At 46.9% G+C, this 22,963-nt stretch overlaps 1 protein-coding gene and 1 long non-coding RNA gene across 2 annotated transcripts in view; one reads left to right on the forward strand and one right to left on the reverse strand.

The window, feature by feature from the left end:
- Positions 1–22,584, reverse strand: part of LOC102965877 (LIM zinc-binding domain-containing Nebulette) — a 194,572-nt gene extending 171,988 nt beyond the window's left edge. Inside the window, exons 1-2 of the mRNA XM_042993661.1 lie at positions 22,386–22,584; positions 21,028–21,122 (exon numbers count right to left, since the gene is read on the reverse strand). Of these exons, the coding sequence (XP_042849595.1) occupies positions 21,028–21,122; positions 22,386–22,454 (164 nt within the window). The 5' untranslated portion in view covers positions 22,455–22,584. The remainder of the gene's footprint in view (positions 1–21,027; positions 21,123–22,385) is intronic.
- LOC122240238 lies at positions 3,386–12,268 on the forward strand. Its single transcript, XR_006219667.1, has 3 exons — positions 3,386–3,466; positions 11,401–11,560; positions 12,035–12,268. It is a non-coding gene; the product is annotated as an uncharacterized LOC122240238 (long non-coding RNA).
- Positions 22,585–22,963: the final 379 nt, after the last annotated feature.

Below are 22,963 nucleotides of genomic sequence, written 5' to 3' on the forward strand. Positions count from 1 at the left end.
GCACCTGCTCAATCACCGCTACCCCAATTCCAGGGTCCCTATAATAGTCTAAAGGCCCTTCACGCCCCCCATCGGCACTCCCCCTTGCTCCCCACCCCCCACACCCCACTAGCTGGCTGCCCTCCGGCTCTCCCACTCACCTCTGCCAGCGCTCGCCACGAGCTCCCCGACTGGCTCGTCTCTCCTACACTCCCAGGGTTCTCTGTGTGTCCTTGCTATTATTTCCTTGGTCTGGGTCTCCCCAGAGCTCGCTCTCTCGCCTCCCCCAAGTTTTGCTCAGATGTAAGAACGCGATGTCTCTGGCCAGCTTATCCTAAGTTGCAAGCCACCCTCCAACCCCCGCCTGACCCTCTGACACTCTATCTCCCTTCTTTGCCTGATTTTTCTCCGTAGTACTTATCACTTTCTAATGTTACTTATTGCTTTGTTGTGTATATTGTCCTCTTCTTCCCTCTAAAAACAGAAACTCCGTGCGGGCAGAGATTTTTGTCTGCTTTGTTCACTGCAGTATTCCCCAAAACTTAGGACAATGTCTGGTCATGGTAGGCAGTCAATCAATACTAACTAAACAAGTGAATTTCACCACTGAATGCATAAATAAAGAAGGGACTGAAATTCTACCACAGAATGGGACAGCAGAGATGAGCCTTACTGGGCTTGACAGGAACACAGACAAAGTCAAGCCCAATTTTACTTCCATCCCCCTCAGCTTCCAAGGAGCCTACAACTGCAATCCAGGATGGACCCTCTTTTATCTGGCCATCCTCTCCCCCCAGTGCCAAGCTTCTGGTTATAAACTAAGCTTCTGGTTATGACTCTAGTGTCATATTTAAAATCCACTGGGGCACCTGGGTGGCTCAGTCGGCTAAGCGTCTGACTTCAGCTCAGGTCATGATCTCACAGCTCATGGGTTCGAGCCCTGTGTCAGGCTTTATGCTGACAGCTCAGAGCCTGGAGCCTGCTTCAGATTCTGTGTGTCTCTCTCTCTCTCTCTCTCTCTGCCCCTCCCCTGCTTGCTCCCTGTCTCTCTACCTTGCTCCCTGTCTCTAGTGAAACTCCACTAATCCCGGGGCGCCTCGGTGGCTCAATGGGTTACACGTCTGACTCTTGATTTCGGCTCAGGTCATGATCTCACAGTCATGAGATCAAGCCCCGTGTCAGGCTCTCTGCTGAGTGTGGAGCCTGCTTGGGATTCTCCCTCTCTCTTTCTCTCTCTCCCTGCCCCTCCCCTGCTTGTGCTCTCTTTCTCTCAAAACAAATAAATAAACATTTAAAAAAAATCCACTAATTCCAACAACTCCTGTGGCACCCAGTAAGCATCAACCCACCCCCACTCCCTAATGCCACACAAGGCCCCCGGGGCCACACCTCATGACACAGGCTATAAGGACAGAGGGGTCCACTGGCAACAAACATCCAACATTAATCGAGAACAGAAAAGCCGAACGAAAGAGAGAAGGAAAAGCACATCATTCCATCCAAACATTTAACTAACCCAGCCAACATCCGGTAACATACTTGGTTCCAGGCCCAAACTCCACTCCGAACTCATGAACCTCAGAACTCATGAACCTCAGAAGTAATTTAACTTCCTGTTTGGAGAAAATATAGAGATAGATGCATCAAGTTCTAGTCCAGAATACCAATGACCACAAACCTTTTCCTGTGTATTCTGCCAAAGTAAAACGTGACTTTGGGGGCCACGGGGCGGGGGCGGGGGGAGAACGACTGTACCCATTTCCTTGTTTGTACCAATATGAACAACAGGAAACCCCAATGGAAAAGCAACACCACCTTAGGTACTTAAAACCAAAGTCCTGGGTCTCCTTGGTTTCAACCTCTCTTTCCAGCCTTTGTGGATTTTCTCTGGCCTTGAATCCCAGATCTCCAGTCGGCTAGTCCCAAATTGTTCAGCCCACACCGCACATCTTCTAGCTCATAAATGTGCAATGATAATGGGTCAAGCACTTTACATGCACTGTCTCATGTAAACCTCTCAACAACTCCAGGGGGGACAGTGTTATTACCACCCTCATTTTACAGATTAGGAAACTAAAGTTGGAGACATGAAGTGACTTTCCAATGGAGTCCAGAGCTCAAATTGAAACGTCTGACTTCAAATCTTGGTTCCCTCACGACTACGCCATACAGCAAGGTTACAGAGGCTAATGCGTTGCCAATTAACTTCTTGAAACAAGTATACACGGAAATAAAATAAAAGTCTTTTGCAGCATAAAAGTAAGATGCGGGGCTGCGTTTACATCTGTTAAATGATGCATAATGTAATAAGGCCACATAAAATGGAGCAAGCAAAATAGGAAATTCACAATGAGCCTATACATGACTATATGGTTTTCAGAAATGTTGCACTTTGAGAAATGTTTACTAAACATTGACTTAATGATGAAGAGAACAATTTCCCAGTTCAGAAGCCCTTATGTCATTAATACTACACAGAACATAAATATTCTTTAAAGCAACACTGAAGTCAAATTCAGAAAGTGAGCCCTAATGTAAATGAGCGAGAGCACAAAATTTTCCTCTCTGTCTCATAGCACCTGTGCATTTAGAAATCCACAATATAAAAAAGTACAAAAAAAAAAAAAAATAGCACAACTCCCAACATTATTCAAAATGTTAAAGAGACGATGCATGTGCATTTCCCTCAACAACATCATAAAACGAATCTTCACAGCTAAGAGTCTCTTTCATGTGTTCACCATGAGGAATTTTTTTTACTTGAAGTTTAAAGCTAACAGACAGAAAATAATAATAATAATAATAATAATAATAATAATGTCCCTCCCAAACTCTCATTCAAAACCTGAATCTCACAGAAAAGTCTAAAATAATTTGAAACTGCATTCCAATTTGAAAAACAGCACACAAGCACTTCTGAAATCTTGCCTGTAAAAATTTAGCGGTTCAACTTTAAAATTCACACTCAGTGGGGTGCCTGGGTGGCTCAGTCAGTTAAGCATCCGACTTCGGCTCGGGTCAAGATCTCGAGATTCGTGGGTTCAAGCCCCAACGTAGGGCTCCGTGCGGACGGCTCAGAGCCTGGAGCCTGCTCCCAATTCTGTGTCTCCCTCTCTCTCTGCCCCTCCCCTGCTTGTGCTCTTTCTCTCAAAAAAATTAATAAACATTAGAAAAAAATTTAAACTCACACTCAAAACCCAGGAAATCATGGCTTTGTTCCAGCTCAAACAATGGTTACATTTGAAAAGACGAGAACAGCAGGCTGCCCGGTTCTAGAGAGATGAGAACAGACTGAGCCCCTTGGAGAGGCATCACTGGTGGCCCTTACTGCTCCCACAAACAGAGGGCTGTGCCCTGTTCTTTCTAAACACGACTTCCCCTTTTCTTCTCACAGATGGTGCCTCCGTAGAGATTAAGCCCCACTGCACGATGAGGACAGAGGTGGAGTGGGCCTGACAACCGGCCTTTGCTGTCTCTTAAAAGTCAGGTAGGTAACTGCCCTACAGTTTCAGGCAGAAATCCTAATTGAGATCAAAGGCTTTTAGAAAAGTTGAGAATGGGGGCGCCTGGGTGGCTCAGTCAGTTGGGCGTCCGACTTCGGCTCAGGTCGTGATCTCACAGTCCGTGAGTTGGAGCCCCGTGTCAGGCTCTGTGCTGACAGTTCAGAGCCTGGAGCCAGCTTTGGATTCTGTGTCTCCCTCTCTCTCTGCCCCTACCCCACTCACGCTCTGTCTCTGTCTCTCCAAAATGAATAAACGTTAAAAAAAAAAAAAAATAGAATTACAAAAGTTAAGAATGTCCATCATACCCCAAGGCTGAATTTCTGGCCATTCAAATGGTAAACACAGAAAGCTCCAGTAGAAACTAGAAGGGGGGAAAAAAAATCTAGAGTCATTGATTTATTGGGGGGCTGGGGGGAGGGAAGAGGGGCGTGCTAGTGTAACTGGGGAGAAGTAGTTTTGTCCCTTTTCATAAGGCCCAAAGAGATTTCCATCAGGCGTCCTGCCAGGAGTGTTATAAGCACCGTGCAAAAAGCAGCCAGGTATAAATGGACAAAGAGTTATCAAAAAATTAATTCAAGACAGAAACATCAACAGTACTAGGAGACATTCGAAGTTAAGATCTGATTGTGAGGAGGAAACAGGAGGCGTGTGTTTGGGATTTGTTTTCAAAGTCCGGGGCAGGAGTGCAAGGGTGGAGGAGAAGTGCTATTTTGGGGTAAGATTTCTATCTGGTATTAAAGTTCACCTGGGAGAACAGGCTAACCAGAGAGCGTGTCCACTGAAAACAAACCAGGACCAACACGAGCCTTATCACAGGATCCACCTGCACCGCGAGTATATACCATTTCTTCGGGCAGCCCAACACGTCCATATAAATGCCAGCACTGCAGAGGTAAGTGTACTCAACTAACTCTTGAGACCCAGATAAAATTCTTCCTTACTTCATGAAATAATAAAAGAAGGTAAAGCCATCTGAGTAAGTTTCATGGTAACATGAATAATTCAATTCTGAAATTGAAATATAAATCCTAAATCGCGGGAATATTGCAATTATAAATCTCCACACCAGAGTCTTGTAGCTGCACTCACAGCCTAGGTCACAGTCATGAGATTTTTTTTTTTCCTCTTCTTAAAAGTAAAGTGATAAGAACTGTGTCATTTTCGATGAAGTTTTAAACCATATTTCTTCTGGCCTTTTCCATTTGAAACTGAAATTCATTTCCCAATAAATATTTTAACACCATTCTTATGAGCAGGGACAATCCATCAGAGAACAATTCCATAATTGTTTCCGAAGCTTACAATGCATGTAATGTCACAAAGTAAAGGTCCTGGATGGAAGACACGATTATTATTAAACCTTGAAAACAATAGTGAGGTCTTGAGAGCATACTCATCAAATGAAGAAACAGAGCCACGTAATTCAAATGCAGATTAAACCAAGTGCCTGCAGACAGAGGGAAAGAGAATACACCCACTAGAAATTCCTTTATGAAGATTACCAGCATTGAATGCCTTTTTAAAAATTCAAACTTCACCCTGCATGTATCTCCCTTCTTCTGTACCGTCAGAAAAATGAGGCTGATTTTGCTTTGCTTGACTTTTGTTGGTGAACCTGTTACGGGTTGGCCGAACTGGGTCCCCACCCCCTAAAAAAAAGATAGGGTGAAGGCTTAACTCCCAGTGCCTCAGAATGTGACTTTATGTTGAGGCAGAGTCTTTCCAGAGGGAATCGGGTTAGAATGAGGTCATGAGGGTGGGCCCTCATCCAATATGACCGCTGTTCCCATAAAAAGGGGAAATTTGGACACAGAGAGACACACAGAGGGATAATGATGTGAAAAGACTCGGGGAGGAGGCGGCCGTCTACAAGCCAAGGAGGGAGGCCTGAGAGCCCCCAGAAGAAACCAATCCGTGGACACCTTAATTTCAGACTTCTAGCCCCCAGAACTGGCAGACAGTACACCTCTTTCTGTTAGGTAAGCCACCCAGACTGGTGGCTTTGCACAGCAGGCCTAGCAAACTAATACAGAAGCTACAAGGGCTCTTTCCTTTGAGTCCCATAGACCATCCCTGTGCTTACCCACAGGAGACTTTCGCCAGGAATTAATGTCAGATTTATTAGGCTGTACTTTCTACAGTCTGTGTCTTCTTCTGCTTTCTAAAACCAGGCCTAGGGGCGCTTGGGTGGCTCAGTCGGTTGGGCGTCCAACTTTAGCTCAGGTCACGATCTCGCGGTCCATGAGTTCGAGCCCCGCGTCGGGCTCTGGGCTGATGGTTCGGAGCCTGGAGCCTGCTTCCGATTCTGTGTCTCCCTCTCTCTCTGTCCCTCCCCTGTTCATGCTCTGTCTCTCTCTGTCTCAAAAATAAATAAACGTTAAAAAAAAAAAAAATTTTTAAACCAGGCCTATTTTGCCTTCTCCAGAACTTTCACAGAGCCCTCTTGCAGATAATTTCTCAAAAAGACCAGGCAATAACGAGTATAACTCATACTTACACGCTATCAACTCTGAGTCAGCTGTTTGCACGGATTGCCTCACTCGGTCCTTCCAGTCCCCGGAAGAGGCGGGAAGAACCATTGCTGTCTTCAGACAGAGCACAGCCGCCTCCTTCCGCAGGTGGACTGAGGAAGCATCACCTGTCCACAGACAAGGAAACTGAGGCACAGTGAGGCGAAGTAACCCAGCAGAGCTCCGGAGTCCGTTCCCTTAACCCCCACCCCCCTCCCCACGTCCCCTCTCATTTGTTGTTCAGGGCCATGGATCATGGGCTTCAGGTGGACGGGATCCTCAGGTCCCCGAGGTGCCATCCGTCTGGACCTGGAGACCCGAACGTTTTCCAGTTCCGCGATGAATGACGCACGTTCACTTTAACTCCTTGATGACGCCTGCGAACCTTTTCTAGCTGGAAATGGCTTCTTCTTGGTTGCGAGGATGACAACTAACTAGCAACCCAATAATTCTCCTTGCTTCTCTGTCTTCGTTTATCATCACCGCGTCTCCCCCCAGCCACGGGTCATCTCTTGTCTCGGGATAGACGTGCATTTGAGACTTGCTGGTCTTTAGAATTTCTTGCGAGCCTTTGCTCACGCCAGCCGTCGGCTGGCTTGGCCCTGTTCTTACTGTCGGTACGTTCTTGAATTCTCAGCTTTTACCATCTTTCACATAGTGTGCTGTACTCGTCGGAGCTCAGAAAGCCCGCAGGGGATGCCCTATGTGGCTTTTCGGTTTGGGGTTTGGTTTTTGTTTCAGGAGGCATTCCCCTTTTCTCACTCGTGGGAATAACCCACCTTCAATCAGAGCTTGATTTTTCCAAGTCTTCTATCTCGCTGAGTCAGCCTTCTCTCTATCCCTTCTTTCCTCTCCTCTGTAAACTACACGAAGGCCAAGTGCCAGCCAAGGACCACTCGCACACAGTCCCCAGGCTCTCCTGAAGTCGGCCTTGTGGCGTGACCAGCCACCCCTCCCTTCACCCCGAGGCAACAGAGACCGCTTGTTCCTAAGTCCTGGCGACCGCGACATCACCAGCCAGTCCTTCCTTATGTCCCACGTGAAGTCCGTAGCAACTTGAAAACAGTGAAGCTGTACGCAAAAGGCACAGCAAAAGATCCACTGATACTCTCTCCCGCTTCCAGCGGCTCATTAAACCTCCCTTCCCCGCTGCGTCTTGCCTCTGCGCCGAAGTGGAAACGTGCAGAGAGAGCTTGGGTGGTTATCTCTTCCCACCTGCCTGTAGCGGTGCCCACATCCCATGTTCTCCGTCATTCTTCCACCTTCGAGTGTCTTTCTTTCTATACGTGGATCCACCTTTTAGACATGTTTCTTTTTTAGCACAGCCAGCCTCCCCGCTGCCAGAATTTCATTATCAGCTCGTCCCCGCCCCCCCCCCGACACACACACACACTGGTGACCCTGCCAGATCTCATGAACCTCCTTGAGGGTCTCTGCGTTGGTACAGATGGATGAGGTCATCAACGCTCCTCTGCTCTGTCCCTTCGGAGAATTGCTTGACGCTTCCTCCATTCAAGTACCTCTTTTGTGTTCCCACCTGTCTTCTCCTGCTGGGGAATTAATTTTTAAATCCCGAGTAGCAATCTCTGCTAACCCACCAGAGAAGGATGCCAGGAAGGAGGCTTCCTGTCAAATGAAGGGCTGCTCCCATTCGGAATAAATGTACTTTTACAGTCAATCCACGCATGTTCATTCAGTGTCTGTTATATACCCAACAGCGTATAAAGAAAAACCAATATGCTTGTCTTTCAACATCTGTGACACTGTCGTTATGCAGGACGCTTCTTGGGAAATAGCCCCCAGGTACAATTTACAGGTGCGTTCACTGACCACTCACCCCTCAGGTACATACGACCCAAGAGACGCACAAATAAACCAGCCTCCTGACTCTTGGCCAATTAAGCCTGACATTACATAACTGCCATTTAAAAAAAAAAAAAAAAAAAACCCACAGAGGCAAACCCTCTAAACAGGATTTTCCTTCTTTAGCAGCCTCTGAGGAAGAACTGTTCTAATATGGTGTTTCTATTCCTGACAGGAATAACCCTTAATTATTATGTGCCTTAAGCATCTAGAAATTTTTAAATAGAATTGCACTTAATGTTAAGAAAATCAGAGAACTACATCAGTGGCAACAGAAAATACTTTAAACAGAGAGAGAGAGAGAGAGAGAGAGCTGGCATGGGGGACAGGGATGGGGGAAGAACACAGATCTTGATAAGTTGCCTTTGAAGTTCTGGAAATCCTAGAGAAGAGACAGAGCATTGAAAAAATTCACCAAAGAAAATTAAATTCTTCCATAAGAGAATGTAAAGGCTCGTCATTTATCAGGGATTAATGCGTTAATCCCTGATCACGTTTTGTTTCCGCAAATAAATCATTGTTATTTCCAGGAAAAATATATAGATATGCAAATAAATATGCACATTGCCTAATATCTAAACACAAGGTTCATGTCTCTTTTTTTTAATGTTTATTTCTGAGAAAGCGAGAGAAAGAGAGCACATGGGGGAGAGGCAGAGAGAGAGAGGGAGCGAGAGAGAATCCCAAGCAGGCTCCAGCTGTCAGAGCCCGACGCAGAGCTCGAACTCACAGACCATGAGCTGAAATCAAGGGTCATATGCTTGCTTAACCGACTGAGCCACCCGGGAGCCCCAGAGTTCATTTCTAAGACTTTCAAACACATGGTTATAACAAAGTGATTGTTACAAAGTACCTACATAGATGTTATTCCTGTCTTCTTTTGTTCAGTTGCATATTAGTGACCAATAATCTAGCAATAAATTTCAATATTTTGCCTAAACTCTCCAGCGGTAGCTACCATCCATGTGTGTTATCAGTCTAAGCACAGCCGGGTCCGGCTGGGATCGCCACAAAGATCTTCATGGAAAGAAATCTATCCTCTCCTGTCAAGTCAGCTCTGTCAGCCAGAGAGGCCTGCCGTTGAGCTGAATTGCTCAGACAGCCAGAGGGACTCAGCCAGTCCCGACAGAGCTAGCTGGGCGATGTGCTCTATCGAGGGGACATCTACTGAGCACACAGTAGATGCTGGAGTATACTAAGGCAATTGGGACAATTCCTGCTCTCAAAAATGCTGGTTAGCTAGTAGGAAAGACTTGCTTTTTTATGAAGAACAAATCTAGAGAATTCTATCAAGATTCCTTCCACAAATAGGTCCTCTCGCCCACCTCCTGTGTGCATTCAGCAAACAGTTTACAAATCTTTTTTGTTGTTGTTTGTAATGTTTATTTTTGAGAGAGAAAGACAGAGACAGAGAGAGAGAGCACACACAAGTGGGGGAGGGGCAGAGAGGGAGGGAGACATAGAGTCTGAAGCAGGCTCCAGGCTCTGAGCTGTCAGCACAGGGCCCGATGCAGGGCTCGACTTCACAAACCGTGAGATCATGACCTGAGCCGAAGTCGGACGTTTAACCGGCTGAGCCACCTAGGTGACCCTACAAATATTTTCTTTAATGTTTGTTTATTTTTGAGAAAGAAAGAGAGACAGAACGCCAGCGGGGTAAGGGCAGAGAGAGAGGGAGACACAGAATCCCAAGCAGGCTCCAGGCTCTAAGCTGTCAGCACTCCCAACGCGGGACTCAAACCCACGAACCATGAAATCACAACCTGAGCTGAAGTTGAACGCTTAACCGACTGAGCCACCCAGGCACCCCGACAGTTTACAAATCTTACCCAACATCTGTTGATTGATTAAGTAGATATGGTGGGTTCTAGATCATCATTCTTGTCATAATGAGACCGGAAGGTTCATGGTGTGAAAGAACAACACCACGTCAACAGTTCAAACAACATATCTGATAAGGACAGTGAGAAGCACGCCTGTTGTATCATAAAAAATCTGACCTGCATTTGTCCCCGCTTCCTGGGACGTACTCCAAATAGTTGTAATTTCCCAAGTAATTGGAAATATCTTTGTTATTCGTCAGTCTTGATCCATACCTGAGTTATGCTAACAAGATGGCTTCAGATGGGACTGGCCACTCCAGAAACCACGAGATTAGAGGGTTGGTCCTTTGAGTCGGGCAATATCAGTGGACCTCCTCCAGGGAGGGGAGGGGGACAAGAGGCTGAATAATCACACGTGGTCAATAAGTCATCACATGTGTGGAATTAAACCTCAGTAAAAACTCTGGACACCGAGCTCGGTGGAGATTCTCAATCGGTTAACACATCACCGCACCCGCAGGGAGACACGTCCTGATTCCACAGGGCAAGGGCAAGAAAACGTGTCCAGGACCCTCCCCACCCTCGCCCTATGTGTGCACTCATTTGGCTGGTCCTGATTAGTATCTTTTACAATCATAAAACCATAATCTTAAGTACAGCCCCTTTCTGAGTTCTCTCAGTCATTTTAGCTAATTAGCTCATTACGGGCACCCTCATATTTGTTTTCAGAAGTGTGGGTGGCCTGGGGACTTCTGAACTTGCAGCTGCCATCTGTCTCGTTGGGGACCGCACCCTTAACTTATGGACTTGACACTAATTCCGGGTGACTGATGTCAGAATTGCACTGCAGCATTGCAACACCCGTTCTCAATCCCTTAAAAACATGCCAGAAATAATACCTTTAAGAAGTCACACTCTTGCGGTTGACCTTACCTCCCCAGCCCCCAAACCACCTCCAACCCAAGATGCGAACGGCCATGGTCCACCCTCGGCAGGACACTGCCTCCAATAGGTAGACAAGCACAACACAGCCATAGTACAGGGCAGGCCTTTGGGTAAGTGCTAGAATTGAGGTGTAAAACCAAAATAGGCACACAAAGAGAGCCCAGCAAGTAAAAGGTTCAGGATGGCTTCACAAAAACTGTCACAGCTGTGCATCCTAAAGATGAAAGTAACTTAATTTTTTTAACATTTATTTATGTTTGAGAGAGTGGGGAGGAGGGGCAGAGAGAGAGGGGAACAGAGAATCCACAGCAGGCTCTGCACGGACAGCAGCGGGGCTTGAACTCACGAGCTGCGAGATCACGACCTGAGCCGAAGTTAGATGCTTAACCAACCGAGCCACCCAGGTGCCCCAGGTGACAGTAACATTAACAGAGGGGAGAGCAGGAAGGCCTAAGAACAGTGCGAGTAAAGGGTCAAATCATGGGGCAAGTTTATTAACGAAGAAATTTTTTTTTATTAACTCCTTACTGTGTGCCTGAAACTGGGCTCACCTTATTATTTTGATATTCCAATGAATCCTTAGACCTCATCTAATATCATACCCATTTTACAGATGAGGATACTGAGACTTAGCTGAAGAAATTTGATGACGGCATTGGGCGAGCCGCCCAGTATGACTGGAGAGGAGGAGGGGAGACCGATGTGAGCAGAGGCAGGTAGATAGATGGTAAAAAGCCCCCAGGTGCCGGTCAGAAACCTACTTTATTTTTTCTGCAGGCGATGGGGAACATTCAGACGTGTTTGTGCAAGGGAGTAATATGCCCAGAGCCATGGTTTCAAAAGACAAGTGTGGTGGCAGGAAAAGCCTTCAAAAAAGAGAAGGACTGGAACAGGGAGACCAGTTAGGGGACAACGGTCGGATCAATGGCCAAATATGGTAAGAGAGCCTGAGCAAAGGCAAGGACAGAGGGGATGAACACAGGGATGGGATGATGGGGAGGGGGGCGTGGGAGACAACAGAGATGCTTAAGGCTCTGGGGCACAGGTGGATCAGGGAAGAGTAGCCAGGAGAGGATGGCACAGACATCTAGATCATCAAAAATCCATCTGTCCATCCGGCGTCCCTCTGTACTGATGCATACACTGACTACACTGCCTTCTGTTGCTCCCGCACGTTGCCTGGTTTCGTGGAAAGATCAAGTTCATGCTCTTGATCAATTGACGGCTAACAAAGTCACACTTAAAGACCGACTTCGATACTGGTGGGCAGTCATCTGACTCCACACCCCAGATCTCTGGCCCCCTGCGGTACCCGGCCATCCCATTTCTCCCAGGCTCTCTGTGGTTGACTTATACCTGCCTTTGATGGGTAATGAGCATCAGGGGATCTAATCAAGGATTTTTGTCTAAGTGGCTTTTTAGACTGCTGAGCTGACGCCGAAGTATAAGAGACCACCAGTCCACCTATCGATCTGATGCTATTCAAAAATACACACATCGAACTAGTTTTCTCCTGGCTGCGCCTAGGATTCGATGGGAAGGAGTCAACAGAGAGCGTGGAAAAGGAAACGGTAGTTGAACGCAACGCGACTCCCTCAAAGACTCCAGAAAGAAAAATGCACAGCCAACTACAGATAAAATTAATAATGGGTTTCCAGCATCGGAATAAATAATCCTTGCTGTTCAAACCTGGTCCTTCTGGCAACTTCCTGTTTTCTGCTTATGTCTCTGCCCCACGTCTAGGTTCCACGAGAAAGGCTGCAGAATGTTTTATTCACTAGCAGAACTTCAGAATCAATAACAATGCTTTTACTAAGCCTGAGAAATGTTCTGGGTACTCAGCTCATAAATATTATTCTAGATCCCACTTCTCTCACACTGCTAAAGAGCCTAAGGCTTCCTAGGTACACTAACTGTAGGAGAACAGAAACAGAAAGGAAAAGAAATTCAACTTTCTATTCCTCTAGAGACGGAGCTTGGAGGGGCCTGAGGCTCTGGAGAAGGAGGGTGTCTTGTGGGGAGTATGTCTGTTCTCTCTCACTCCCGACATCCCCAGGAACCACAATGCCTTTGTAAAGCACTCCTCTGAAAACGTTTAACGAAGACATACCGAAATGCACCCTTACACAAGCCCCTGACACATAATCAATACTCCTTTAAGCGCACACATCTATATCTTGCATTAACCTTGCATTTCACTGTGATTTAGGAGATCTGTGCTTCATCTCCAAATCTTTTCTTATCTGACATCATTCCATAACAAATACATCATCATAAAGAGCCCACACAAGGAAGGCGCCTTGCGCAAACACTTTTAAGTGTGGCAGAACTCAGTACCTGATGTGTAACCTTGGTCTTCTCCAACGATTTCAAAAGATATTAACATTCACGAGATACCCCCCACAGTTCAATAAGGTAGCTGAGAAACAGATCAGTCTGCATATGCCCGGAACCGTTTTGTTTGGTTCAAATAAAATGTCTCCACCCTTCACTTTCGATCCTCCCATTTTCACAAAAATACAAACACAAAAGCAAAAACCAAACACCTGTCATCCTCCTGCATCAGGTCTATGTCAAGGAGCCAGAGGTTGAATCTTTTTCTATGCAGTATGTAACTGAAGTCAGGCAAGGCATATTATAATTGATGCTAACTAGCACTCCCACAGACCACAACGCCCATAGATAGACACTGTTACTTTTAACAATGTGACATTTTCTCCTCCCTTTAAGGGGGAAACATGAGACAACTTTCAATTTATGATAAATAAGACAGGGGACTGGGGCGCCTGGGTGGCCCAGTCGGTTAAGCGGCCACATGCAGCTCAGGTTATGATCTCGCAGTTCGTGGGTTCAAGCCCCGCGTCGGGCGCTGTGCTGACAGCTCGGAGCCTGGAGCCTGCTTCGGATTCTGTGTCTCCCTCTCTCTCTGCCCCTCCCCTGCTCATGCTCTGTCTCTCAAAAATCAATAAATGTTAAAAATATATATTTTTTAATAAAGTAAAATAAATAAGGGAAGGGACTAACATTTGTGCACCTGTTAGGTGTCATTTGATGTGCTGAGGCTTACAAATATTTCCCCCATTTAATTTCTACAGAGTTCCTGTTATGTAGAAATTACTATCTTATTTCACAGACTATAATTAAATCCAGAAGAAAATAAAGGAACGTCACTAGGGGATCTTTTAGGAAGGCATGCTTGGAAACCTAGCGCGTAAGCAGCGAGGGGAAACCCTACCGTGTTCCTTACGGTGTGGCAATGGCCAGCCTCAGCGGGGAGACTTCAGCCCTCGGTATTCAGACTCTGTGCAACCTGGCCACCACACCGCCATTCAGGCTCCCCAAAACGTGCTCTCGAGCCAGCTTCTCACCCCGCCCCACCTCTGCCCGCCTGCCCGAGAAAGAAAGCAGGCTGGGCCGCATCCTGATCTGGGGGGTAAGGCAGGGCTACGCTGATAACAGCACGGCCTCCACACTCATGGAGACAGCTAATCTTTATGGAGGGCTACGTGCCAGGCTCTGGGGGTGCAGAGTGAGCAAGACAGATGTCCTCAGAGCCACCCCAAGCTAGAGGAGGGTGCACACACAGATAAGCACACGGCTCCTTCAGAGGATGGTGACGACTCTGCCGGCTGAGCGATTCCTGAAGGGTGGCAGGGGACGGGACAGGATGGGGTTGGCACCAAGGGCATGAAAGCCATGGCTGTCTGAATCCATGAACTCAGTGAGTACAGGGCTGCACGGACCGGCAGCCTTCAGTGCTCTCTGACGCGCGGGGCACTGAGAATATGGCACTGAACTAGTAATTCTCAAACTTTCTTGACCACCATTTCCAGTAAGAATATTTTTTACATCATGATCCAGTGCACTCTGTATACACACAACTAGAAAAAAAAAAAAAGAAAAAGAAATGAGGGGCGCCTGAGTGGCTCAGTCGGTTGAGCGTCCCACTTCCGCTCAGGTCATGATCTCGTGGCTGAGTTCGAGCCCCGCATCGGGCTCTGTGCTGATGGCTCGGAGCCTGGAGCCTGCTTCGGATTCTGTGTCTCCCTCTCTCTCTGCCCCTCCCTTGCTCTCTCTCTCTCTCTCTCCCTCTTTCTCAAAAATGAGAAACTTCAAAAAAATTTTTTAAATGTCTGCCAAAACAATACTCATTTCACTACTCAGATGCACTCCGATATTCTCTCCCTCTCTTTCTCTCTCTCTCTCTCTCTTTAAGTTCTGGATACAACCCTCTAACGGATGACAGCCCACAGTGTGAAAAATATTGATATAAACCTTTTAACAGGCATAACTATTATTTCTTTGATGTACTTCCTCTTCTCCCCCTACCCTCTTTTTCCCCCTTCATCCCTCAAAAAACTTATTTCCACTGCGGAAATAAAAGCAGTCCTGTCTACAGAAGTTCCACTGCATGCCAGAAATACTGCACTGTCTCCTTAGTCCCACACAGCCCCAGTAGGGTGAGAGGTACCATTCCCATTTTACAGAAGAAGAAACTGATGCTTAGAGATCAAAAGATTGGCTTGGCAGAACATGCGGGAGCCGGGGTTCAAATCCAGTTCTGTCTTGCTTCAAAACTCCAATTACACCGCAGTGCCTTTCGTGAAAAGTTCTTAAGTAATTAAAGCCAACTTAATAGCAAGAATTTCGTAAGTCCCCTTGAGATAACTCAAGCCCTTGGAGGGTTACAGAACCGGGGTTGAGAGGTCTAAACAGAGATAAGGGAACTACACGGTGGAAAGCTCTCAGGTTTAAATTTAATTTCCTTCCGTGTCCTCGGAGCACCCCTTGGTAAAGGCATCAACAAGGGCTGACCAGCAGAGAAATGGTAAGTGAGAGCCAGCGGAGCGTTGGCCTAGATAGTCACCCTCAAGACGGGCTGGCTGAGTGGCACTGACCTCTCCGGGGGGATCACAAGGAGCGTCACCTACCTCAGCATCTCCCAGGCTGTCGACAGTCAATAAATATTCACAAGACGACCGCTAGCACAGGCAGAGCGAAAGTAAACACGACGCCCCGCTCCTACTGGTTTATTTTTAACATCTCCCAAAATTATGCTAAGTGAAACTATTTGCTGAACAGAGATTCTTATTTGGAAAGATAGTGAAACATGTCGAACACAGATATTTGTGTTCTTTCGGCCCCATATTTAAAGATCCATTTGGGGGCGCCTAGTTAAGCCTCCGACTTCGGCTCCAGTCATGATCTCCGGGTTCGTGGGTTCGAGCCCCGCGTCGGGCTCTGTGCTGACAGCTCGGAGCCTGGAGCCTGCTTCGGATTCTGTGTCTCCCTCTCTTTCTGCCCCTCCCTTGCTCGCACTCTGTCTCTGTCTCTCTCTCTCAGAAATAAATAAACATAAAAAAAATTTTTTTTAAAGCTACATTTGACACAGACACAAGGTATATCAAATGTGGGCAGATCAGGACAAATTTTCAGCCCCTCAAAAATTCCCACAGAAGTGATGATGTGGGGAAATTATTGACAAGGTCCTGCTAAACTATTGCATCATTAACTGAGCCCTCCCCTGACCTAAAATAACTAGACTTTTAGTGCCAGTACATCAACTGGCCTGTCACTGCCATTGCTATATTTCTAAGCGGTAATATTTCTCAGACAATTTGAAGAAATGAGGTATTATTTTTACAAACACATAATAAGTGCAATTTTGACTTTACACATAAGTTAAATAATTTATTTGTCAAATGGCCTTGGGGTTTATATTCTTTGTGTGGCTTGTTGGGTAGTTTAACTTGGCATATAAATTCACATACAAAAATGAGGTATGTTTTTTGTCTAATCATCTTAGTGTTGTTTTCTCAAGCTCTCTTAGCAATAAAAATATCACCTCGTCCTCTTTTCTTTGCAAGTTTCATGATGAAAAAAATTCTGAATGTGCCAAAGAATCCATGCCCTGCTTATGAAACATAAAGGCTATGAAAACATGGCATGTATTTAAGCAGACGAGTTTGTTTTTAAATATTTCAATAGTGTGACTACTGCATTAGGAGCTAAATGTGTATTAAGTCCAATCTTACATCGAGTGGGTAATATACTTTGATCATTCTATCAAAAGATCAAAATTTAAATATTATGTAAATTATACCTTATACATGTTCTCCTTTGCATGAAATCAAACAGAAAACTTGTTTCTTCTCTGAACACATGAGACTATAAACAAGCAACATATTTAAAGGGAAGAAAATTCTCACTACTTCATTCCACTAAAAAAATTAAAAAAATAAAAAAAAAATGCCCCCAGGTATCAATTAAAATAAAAAGCCTTTATGTTTTCTAAAAATAATCTTAAATGTCTGTTTATCCTTTCCAAGTTTCAAGCATATTCTTAATATTTACTTTAAATATTCTTGGTAATTATGTATGTTTTTTTCACAAGAAATGCTACATAAGTCCTCTTTGTGAAAACTCCAACAGATTTTATAAATCACTACAAAAGAAATTAAAGAATATTAAATCTCCAGTAATCAAAAAAGTTGTCATTTTCACAACAACTAAATGTAAAGTATGAACCTTGATTGGATTCTGGTTTAAAAAGAAAAAAGCAGATACAAAAGACATTCTTTTTTTTTTTTAATTTTTTTTTTAATGTTTATTTATTCCTGAGAGAGAGACAGAGCCTGAGTGGGGAGAAGCAGAGTGAGAGGGAGACACCAAATCCGAAACAGGCTCCAGGCTCTGAGCTGTCAGCACAGAGCCCGACGTGGGGCTCGAACCCACGGACCGTGAGATCATGACCTGAGCCGAAGTCGGATGCCCAACCAACTGAGCCACCCAGGCGCCCCTGCAAAAGACATTCTTAGGACGAGGGAAATATAAACGTAGACAGGATTTTAGATATTATGAAATTTTGGTTAATTTTCTTTGGTGTGACAATGGATCTATGATTGTTTAAGAAAATATCCTTATTCTGGGGTGTCTGGGTGGCTCAGTCTGTTAAGCATCCGACTTCGGCTCAGGTCATGATCTTGCGGTTTGTGGGCTCAAGCCCTGCATCAGGCTCTGTGCTAACAGCTCCAGAGCCTGAAATCTGCGTCGGATTCTGTGTCTCCCTCTCTCTTTGCCCCTCTCCCACTCATGGTCCCTCTCTCTCTCTCTCTCTCTCTCTCTCTCTCTCTCTCTCTGTCTCTCTCAAAAACAAATAAACATTTAAAAAGTTAGAAAAAAATATCCTCATTCTTAGCACATGGATGATGTAGTTTTCAGGGAAGAAATATCAATGTATGAAATTACCTTCCTTGATGCATGAAACTGACAAACGGTCTGACAATAATATATTTGCACACATAACTAAATAGAAATAAGGGGCAAATGTGACCAAATGTTAATAACACTGGAATTTCAGTGGAAGGTATACAGATGTCCATTGTATTATTCTTTCAACCACTTTGTGTATATGGAAATTTTTCCAAAGACAAGTTGTGGGGGGACAAATAGTCATTTTCATTTCAACATGTATGCATGTCAACTCCTGAACCAAACAAAGTACAGATAAAATATTGCTCTACATGGATACAGAATGTGTCATTTTCCAGTAACCGTATGCTTCAGAGAATCAATTTTCCACCATTGACCCGGAGAAATTATGGCAACCCTTCTGGCCAAGACCATTGACACACCACCTGAATTAGAGCAGAGGCATCAGAATCCCCAGAGGGTAATCCATGCTGCCCAGCGAGTTTACAAGGCAACCTGTGCCCTTGGAAAAATAAGAATTGAGAACAGGGGCCTTCCGGCCTGGAACCTTCACAGCAGACAGGTTCCATTTCTGGACACAGCAGATCAAGCTGTGACATGAACTTAAAGCTAAATTAAACAAATTGACACCATCAACTGGAATCATTCACCCGCTAAAGCTAGATTTCTTGTCTTCCCCTGTCTCTCTGCTCAACAAAGTGGACCACCAGGTTTAATATTCGACCAGAAATCTGAGATGCTACCCCCCCAAGTTCCACTTAAACCTAATACCAAAGCACTTGAATTATATAAGAAAGTTTAAAGAGAAAATCTGTAAGCATTTGATTTAGACATACCTAAAGCATTTAAAATAAGACTCCGTCCTATGAAACAACATAGTAGGATGTCTCCTATCTACAGATCGAGGCTCTTTGTTTTGGGGCCCAAATCTCAACAGTTCTGGGCACTAGTTCACTATTAAGTCAGATTGCAAACCAGCCACCCTTGACTTGCCGCAGAATCTGATATTCTTTTTTTTTTTTTTTTTTTTTTTACATTGATTTATTTTTGAGAAACAGAGTGAGACGAAGCGTGAGCGGGGAAGGGGCAAAGAGAGAAGGAGACACAGAATCCGAAGCAGACTCCAGGCTCCGAGCAAGCGGTCAGCACAGAGCCTAATGTGGGGCTCGAACCCACAAACTGTGAGATCATGACCTGAGCCCAAGTCGGACACTCAACCGACTGAGCCACCCACGCGCCCCTCTGATATTCTTTTTTAATTAGACTGAACCGAAACTAAGCAGTAAGCACTGAGTTTTCAAGTGGTCCCATGCAACCAAGACTCTCTCAGCTGTACCTTTTTTTTTCTGTCCTTTTATTTTAATCATTTCTTTTCCCCCTAATTCAATTATTTATCTACCTGTATGTGTCTATATGTAAACACATACATAATTACATACGTATACATGTTATACCGTATCGCATCGTATTAAATGTAATTGTTCTCTCCTCAATTTCTTTCTCTCCTGTCTTTCCTTTTCTCCTCCAACTCCTCCAGGCCTATCAGGGCCACCCGAAGGCATGGTTATCACCGGATTGAACTCCAGGATGTGGAGCCATAAAGAATCTTGATGTGGCCCATAAAGCCTAATCGAATCAGGCCACGGGCTGGAGTAGTTACGGGAAAATGGTTCACTTTCCTTCAAACTAAAGAACAATTATCTCGTTTATGGGTTGTAGGAGACCCTTTCCCATCTAGGTACTGCCGGCTGCCTTTGATGTTTAACCAGTCACACGTACCTCTCTTTAAGAAAAGCAGAAGACTATGACACTGAAGTCCCATTTTTTGTTCCGTGTTATCGCCATAAGATACATGGTATAGGAGGGCCAAAGACATCAATGAGTTTGGGCAATATCTGTGAACTTCACTTATCCAAAAAAGTTCTGCATTCTGTTCAGTGCTCCCATGTTCTGATTTCTTGAAAAGTTTCTAGTCAGTCAATAAGCAATAAGCTGGGACCAATCAGTAAGCAATAAGAGAGTAACAAAAAAAAAAAAAAAAAGTTCTTCACCGGAGAGGTATAAGCACACTACATTTGTTTACCAAAAATTTACTATGAAAACACAGTCCCATGAGTGAACTGTCAGTTAACCATGGGCCCTCCATCTCCAGAAGACCTGGCCGAACCTATTTCCGAAACTCTAGAGAGAGTGAATCTCCAGCCATATTCCAGCCAAAAGGCTAAGGGTCCTATGCCACCTGTAGGCTCCATCGGCCCCCACAGGGGAATGGGGAAGAAGAAGGCTCAACAATTCAGGGCCAAGAGCTCTGAAAAGTGCTAAAAACACTCTTGGATGGGAGAATACTCAAGGTGTGGGGAGACACATGCCCCAGGGCAGCAAGGTGGCCATTTGGAACCAAGGGCCAATTTCCAGATTCTAGGAGTGATTGGAGCCCTTTCCTGAGAATTATCCTCTCAATGCCTCAATTTCTTCATCTGTCAAATGGAGATAATAATAGTGCTCCCCACCCCCACCCCCAAGTCACAGAATCTGTAAAGATTAAATGAGTCAGGAGGCATAAAGTGCTTACCACAGGGCCTGGCACACAGGAAGCACTGCGTAAACGCTAGGTAACTGCCACCAGTATAGGCTAAAAGCATGCCTACGGAAAAACCTGCCAAAGAAAGGTTGCCTTCCCTAATCTCCCCCAACAGACCTACTCCTAACCAGCCGGAAACACCGTGTCTCAATTCCGTGGTTCTCTGTTTCAGCTCTAGGATCTCTGGAGCGGTCTCAGCTAAGATTAAGCGAGACTCCTTTCCCTAGCAACTAGGTTCAGATATAAAATTGCAATATGGCAACATCACGTGACTGAAATGGAAATCTGACATGCACTTCAGAGCCCACACTTTCGCTGCGTGTAAGTTCTTCAGCTTCTAACAAATGTCCCCCACTCTGCAACCCTGTGAGCCTCAAAAATCGACCCCGCTGGAAGACACACACAAATTACCCTGCACATGAAGAAAGACACGAGTGCAATGACCTTCCGCAAAGTCCGTGGCCCCAGCGTGTGTGGCATAAACCAGGAACTGGCCCCTGCCACACCTGCGTGACACAGTGAGTCAGTCTCTCGGAACGGGCAGATGCCCTCACTTTTGTGTTCTGGTGCTGCACCTACCACACCTGGCACACCTTGTTGACAATACTTACGCATTACAATAGGGCTTCTTTTCATAGCCTTTGTAGTTGTTCATGTTGAGAGCCATCTTACAGACCTCACAATGGAAACATCCTTTATGCCAATACTGAAAAATAAATAAATAAATATTTAAAAGTTTCGTGCAATGCCAGCGCTTTCCGGGACGGGTACAGAAAGGAGGTATTTTTTAGTGCATCACAGTCCCCACCCTCACTTGAAAATACCGCAACAAAATGATTGTAGGTAACAGGAGATGTGGTTACCTCCTCTCCGTTATGTAAATAAGGCAGACAGCTACGAAAACTGAGTTTTAAATGAATCCCCACCGCGACGTACAGATTCAGAGGCAAGAACTGCCAGGGCTCCATCCACACGGCACTCCTAGGAGCAGCCAGAATGGAATCCTAAACTGGTTAATAATGGAGACGTGGAACCTGGGTAGTGGCTTCAGAAGGAAAACGAATCCAGTCCAAAGCGCCTAAACGTGGAGTTTGTTGGATCTCAATAAATATGTGTCCACCGGAAACCAGGCAACCCGAAGGAGCCAGGAGGGGGACTAGGCAAGTACCCTCGCCCCCCCCCCCCATCCCTGTCCAGCTTCTACTAAATTGCAGGAAAGGTGGACCCAGTCCGGGAGGGCTGGCGAGATGACGGGGTGCTCTCGAGAGGCATTTGTACCAGCACACGCAAATTTGTCAGGGACCGCCTCCGGCTGGTTTCAACGATCAGTCACTCAGGATAGCGCGGGGCTCGCTCCCCCAGGCTGTTCAACTCCATCCACTCCCGGGAAGGACAGGGAGCAGGGCTGCAGGGCCGGGCCTAAAGCCACTTCCTCTGGAATTCCCCAGCCGGGTGGATTAACCCCCCGTGGATCCTGCTCGCCGCGCCGAGCCGGGGATTATTCTTAGCAATGCCGCAGCGGCCGCCCCACGACATATTAATTATTATTTGCCTCTCCGCCTCACCGCCGTCACGGGGGGCGCTGGGGCGGGGGTGAGGTGGGGTGCGGGGCGGTGAGGGGCAGGAGTGGCGGTGCGAAGGGGTCGAGCCTGGGCTCTTCTGCCCCCGGGCCGCGCTCCGCCGCGCGCCCTCCGCAGCAGCCCCGCACCCTCGCCGCCCGCACCCCGACGAAAACCCTCCCCGGTTCCAACATCACCATCGCCAAGCGTGCTCTCTGGATACTCCTGCGGGCGTTTTTCCTTTGCGTGCCCTCACCCGGTGCCAAAACACACACACACACACACACACACACACACACACACGCACAGAGCCCCACTCCTCTCCTTGCATCCCAGGTGCCAAAACTTCTCGGAGCAGGTGCAGCCGGGCCCCCGGCAGGTCCGGGCTGGCCCGGCGCCCCCTCGCTCACCTTATCCAGGCAGTTGACTTTCTCCGTGGGATACACGACTTTTCCGCAGCGGGCGCACTGGGGGTTCATCGTCGCGGTTCCCAGGGGCGGCGGCTGTGCGGCAGCGGCTGGGGGCTCCGAGGAGCCGCTGTGACATCCCCCGGCGAGCCCCGCACCGCCTCCGGGCAGGCGGGAGGGCTGCGGGCGGCCGGGCGCCGGGGTCGGGAGTCGGCGCCGGACCCCTGGCCAGCCGGCCGCGCGGCGCGCGGGAAGGGCGGCGGGGCGCGGGTGGGTGCGCGGCGGGGCCTGGCGCCGGGGTTGGGGCGGGTGGGGGGGCGGCCGCGCTCGCTGGCCCGGGCTCGGCTCCGGCTCGGGCTCCGCGCCGCTCGCTCTGCGTCGCTCGCACTCCAGGTACCGGTGACTCACACAGACACTGGCTCCCGCCCCTCGCGCTCACTCGCTCCCCCGCCTCGCCGCCGCCGCCGCCGCCGCGCAGGCCAAACCCACCGGCGCGCCCGGACCCAAGTGGCAGGGAACGAGCACGTCGGGCACCGGGGAGGGAGGGCGCGGCGGGGGGAAGGGGGAGGGCGACACCCGGA

The sequence above is a fragment of the Panthera tigris genome, chromosome B4 (genome assembly GCF_018350195.1).
Source record: "Panthera tigris isolate Pti1 chromosome B4, P.tigris_Pti1_mat1.1, whole genome shotgun sequence".
In the NCBI taxonomy this organism is placed as follows: Eukaryota; Metazoa; Chordata; class Mammalia; order Carnivora; family Felidae; genus Panthera; species Panthera tigris.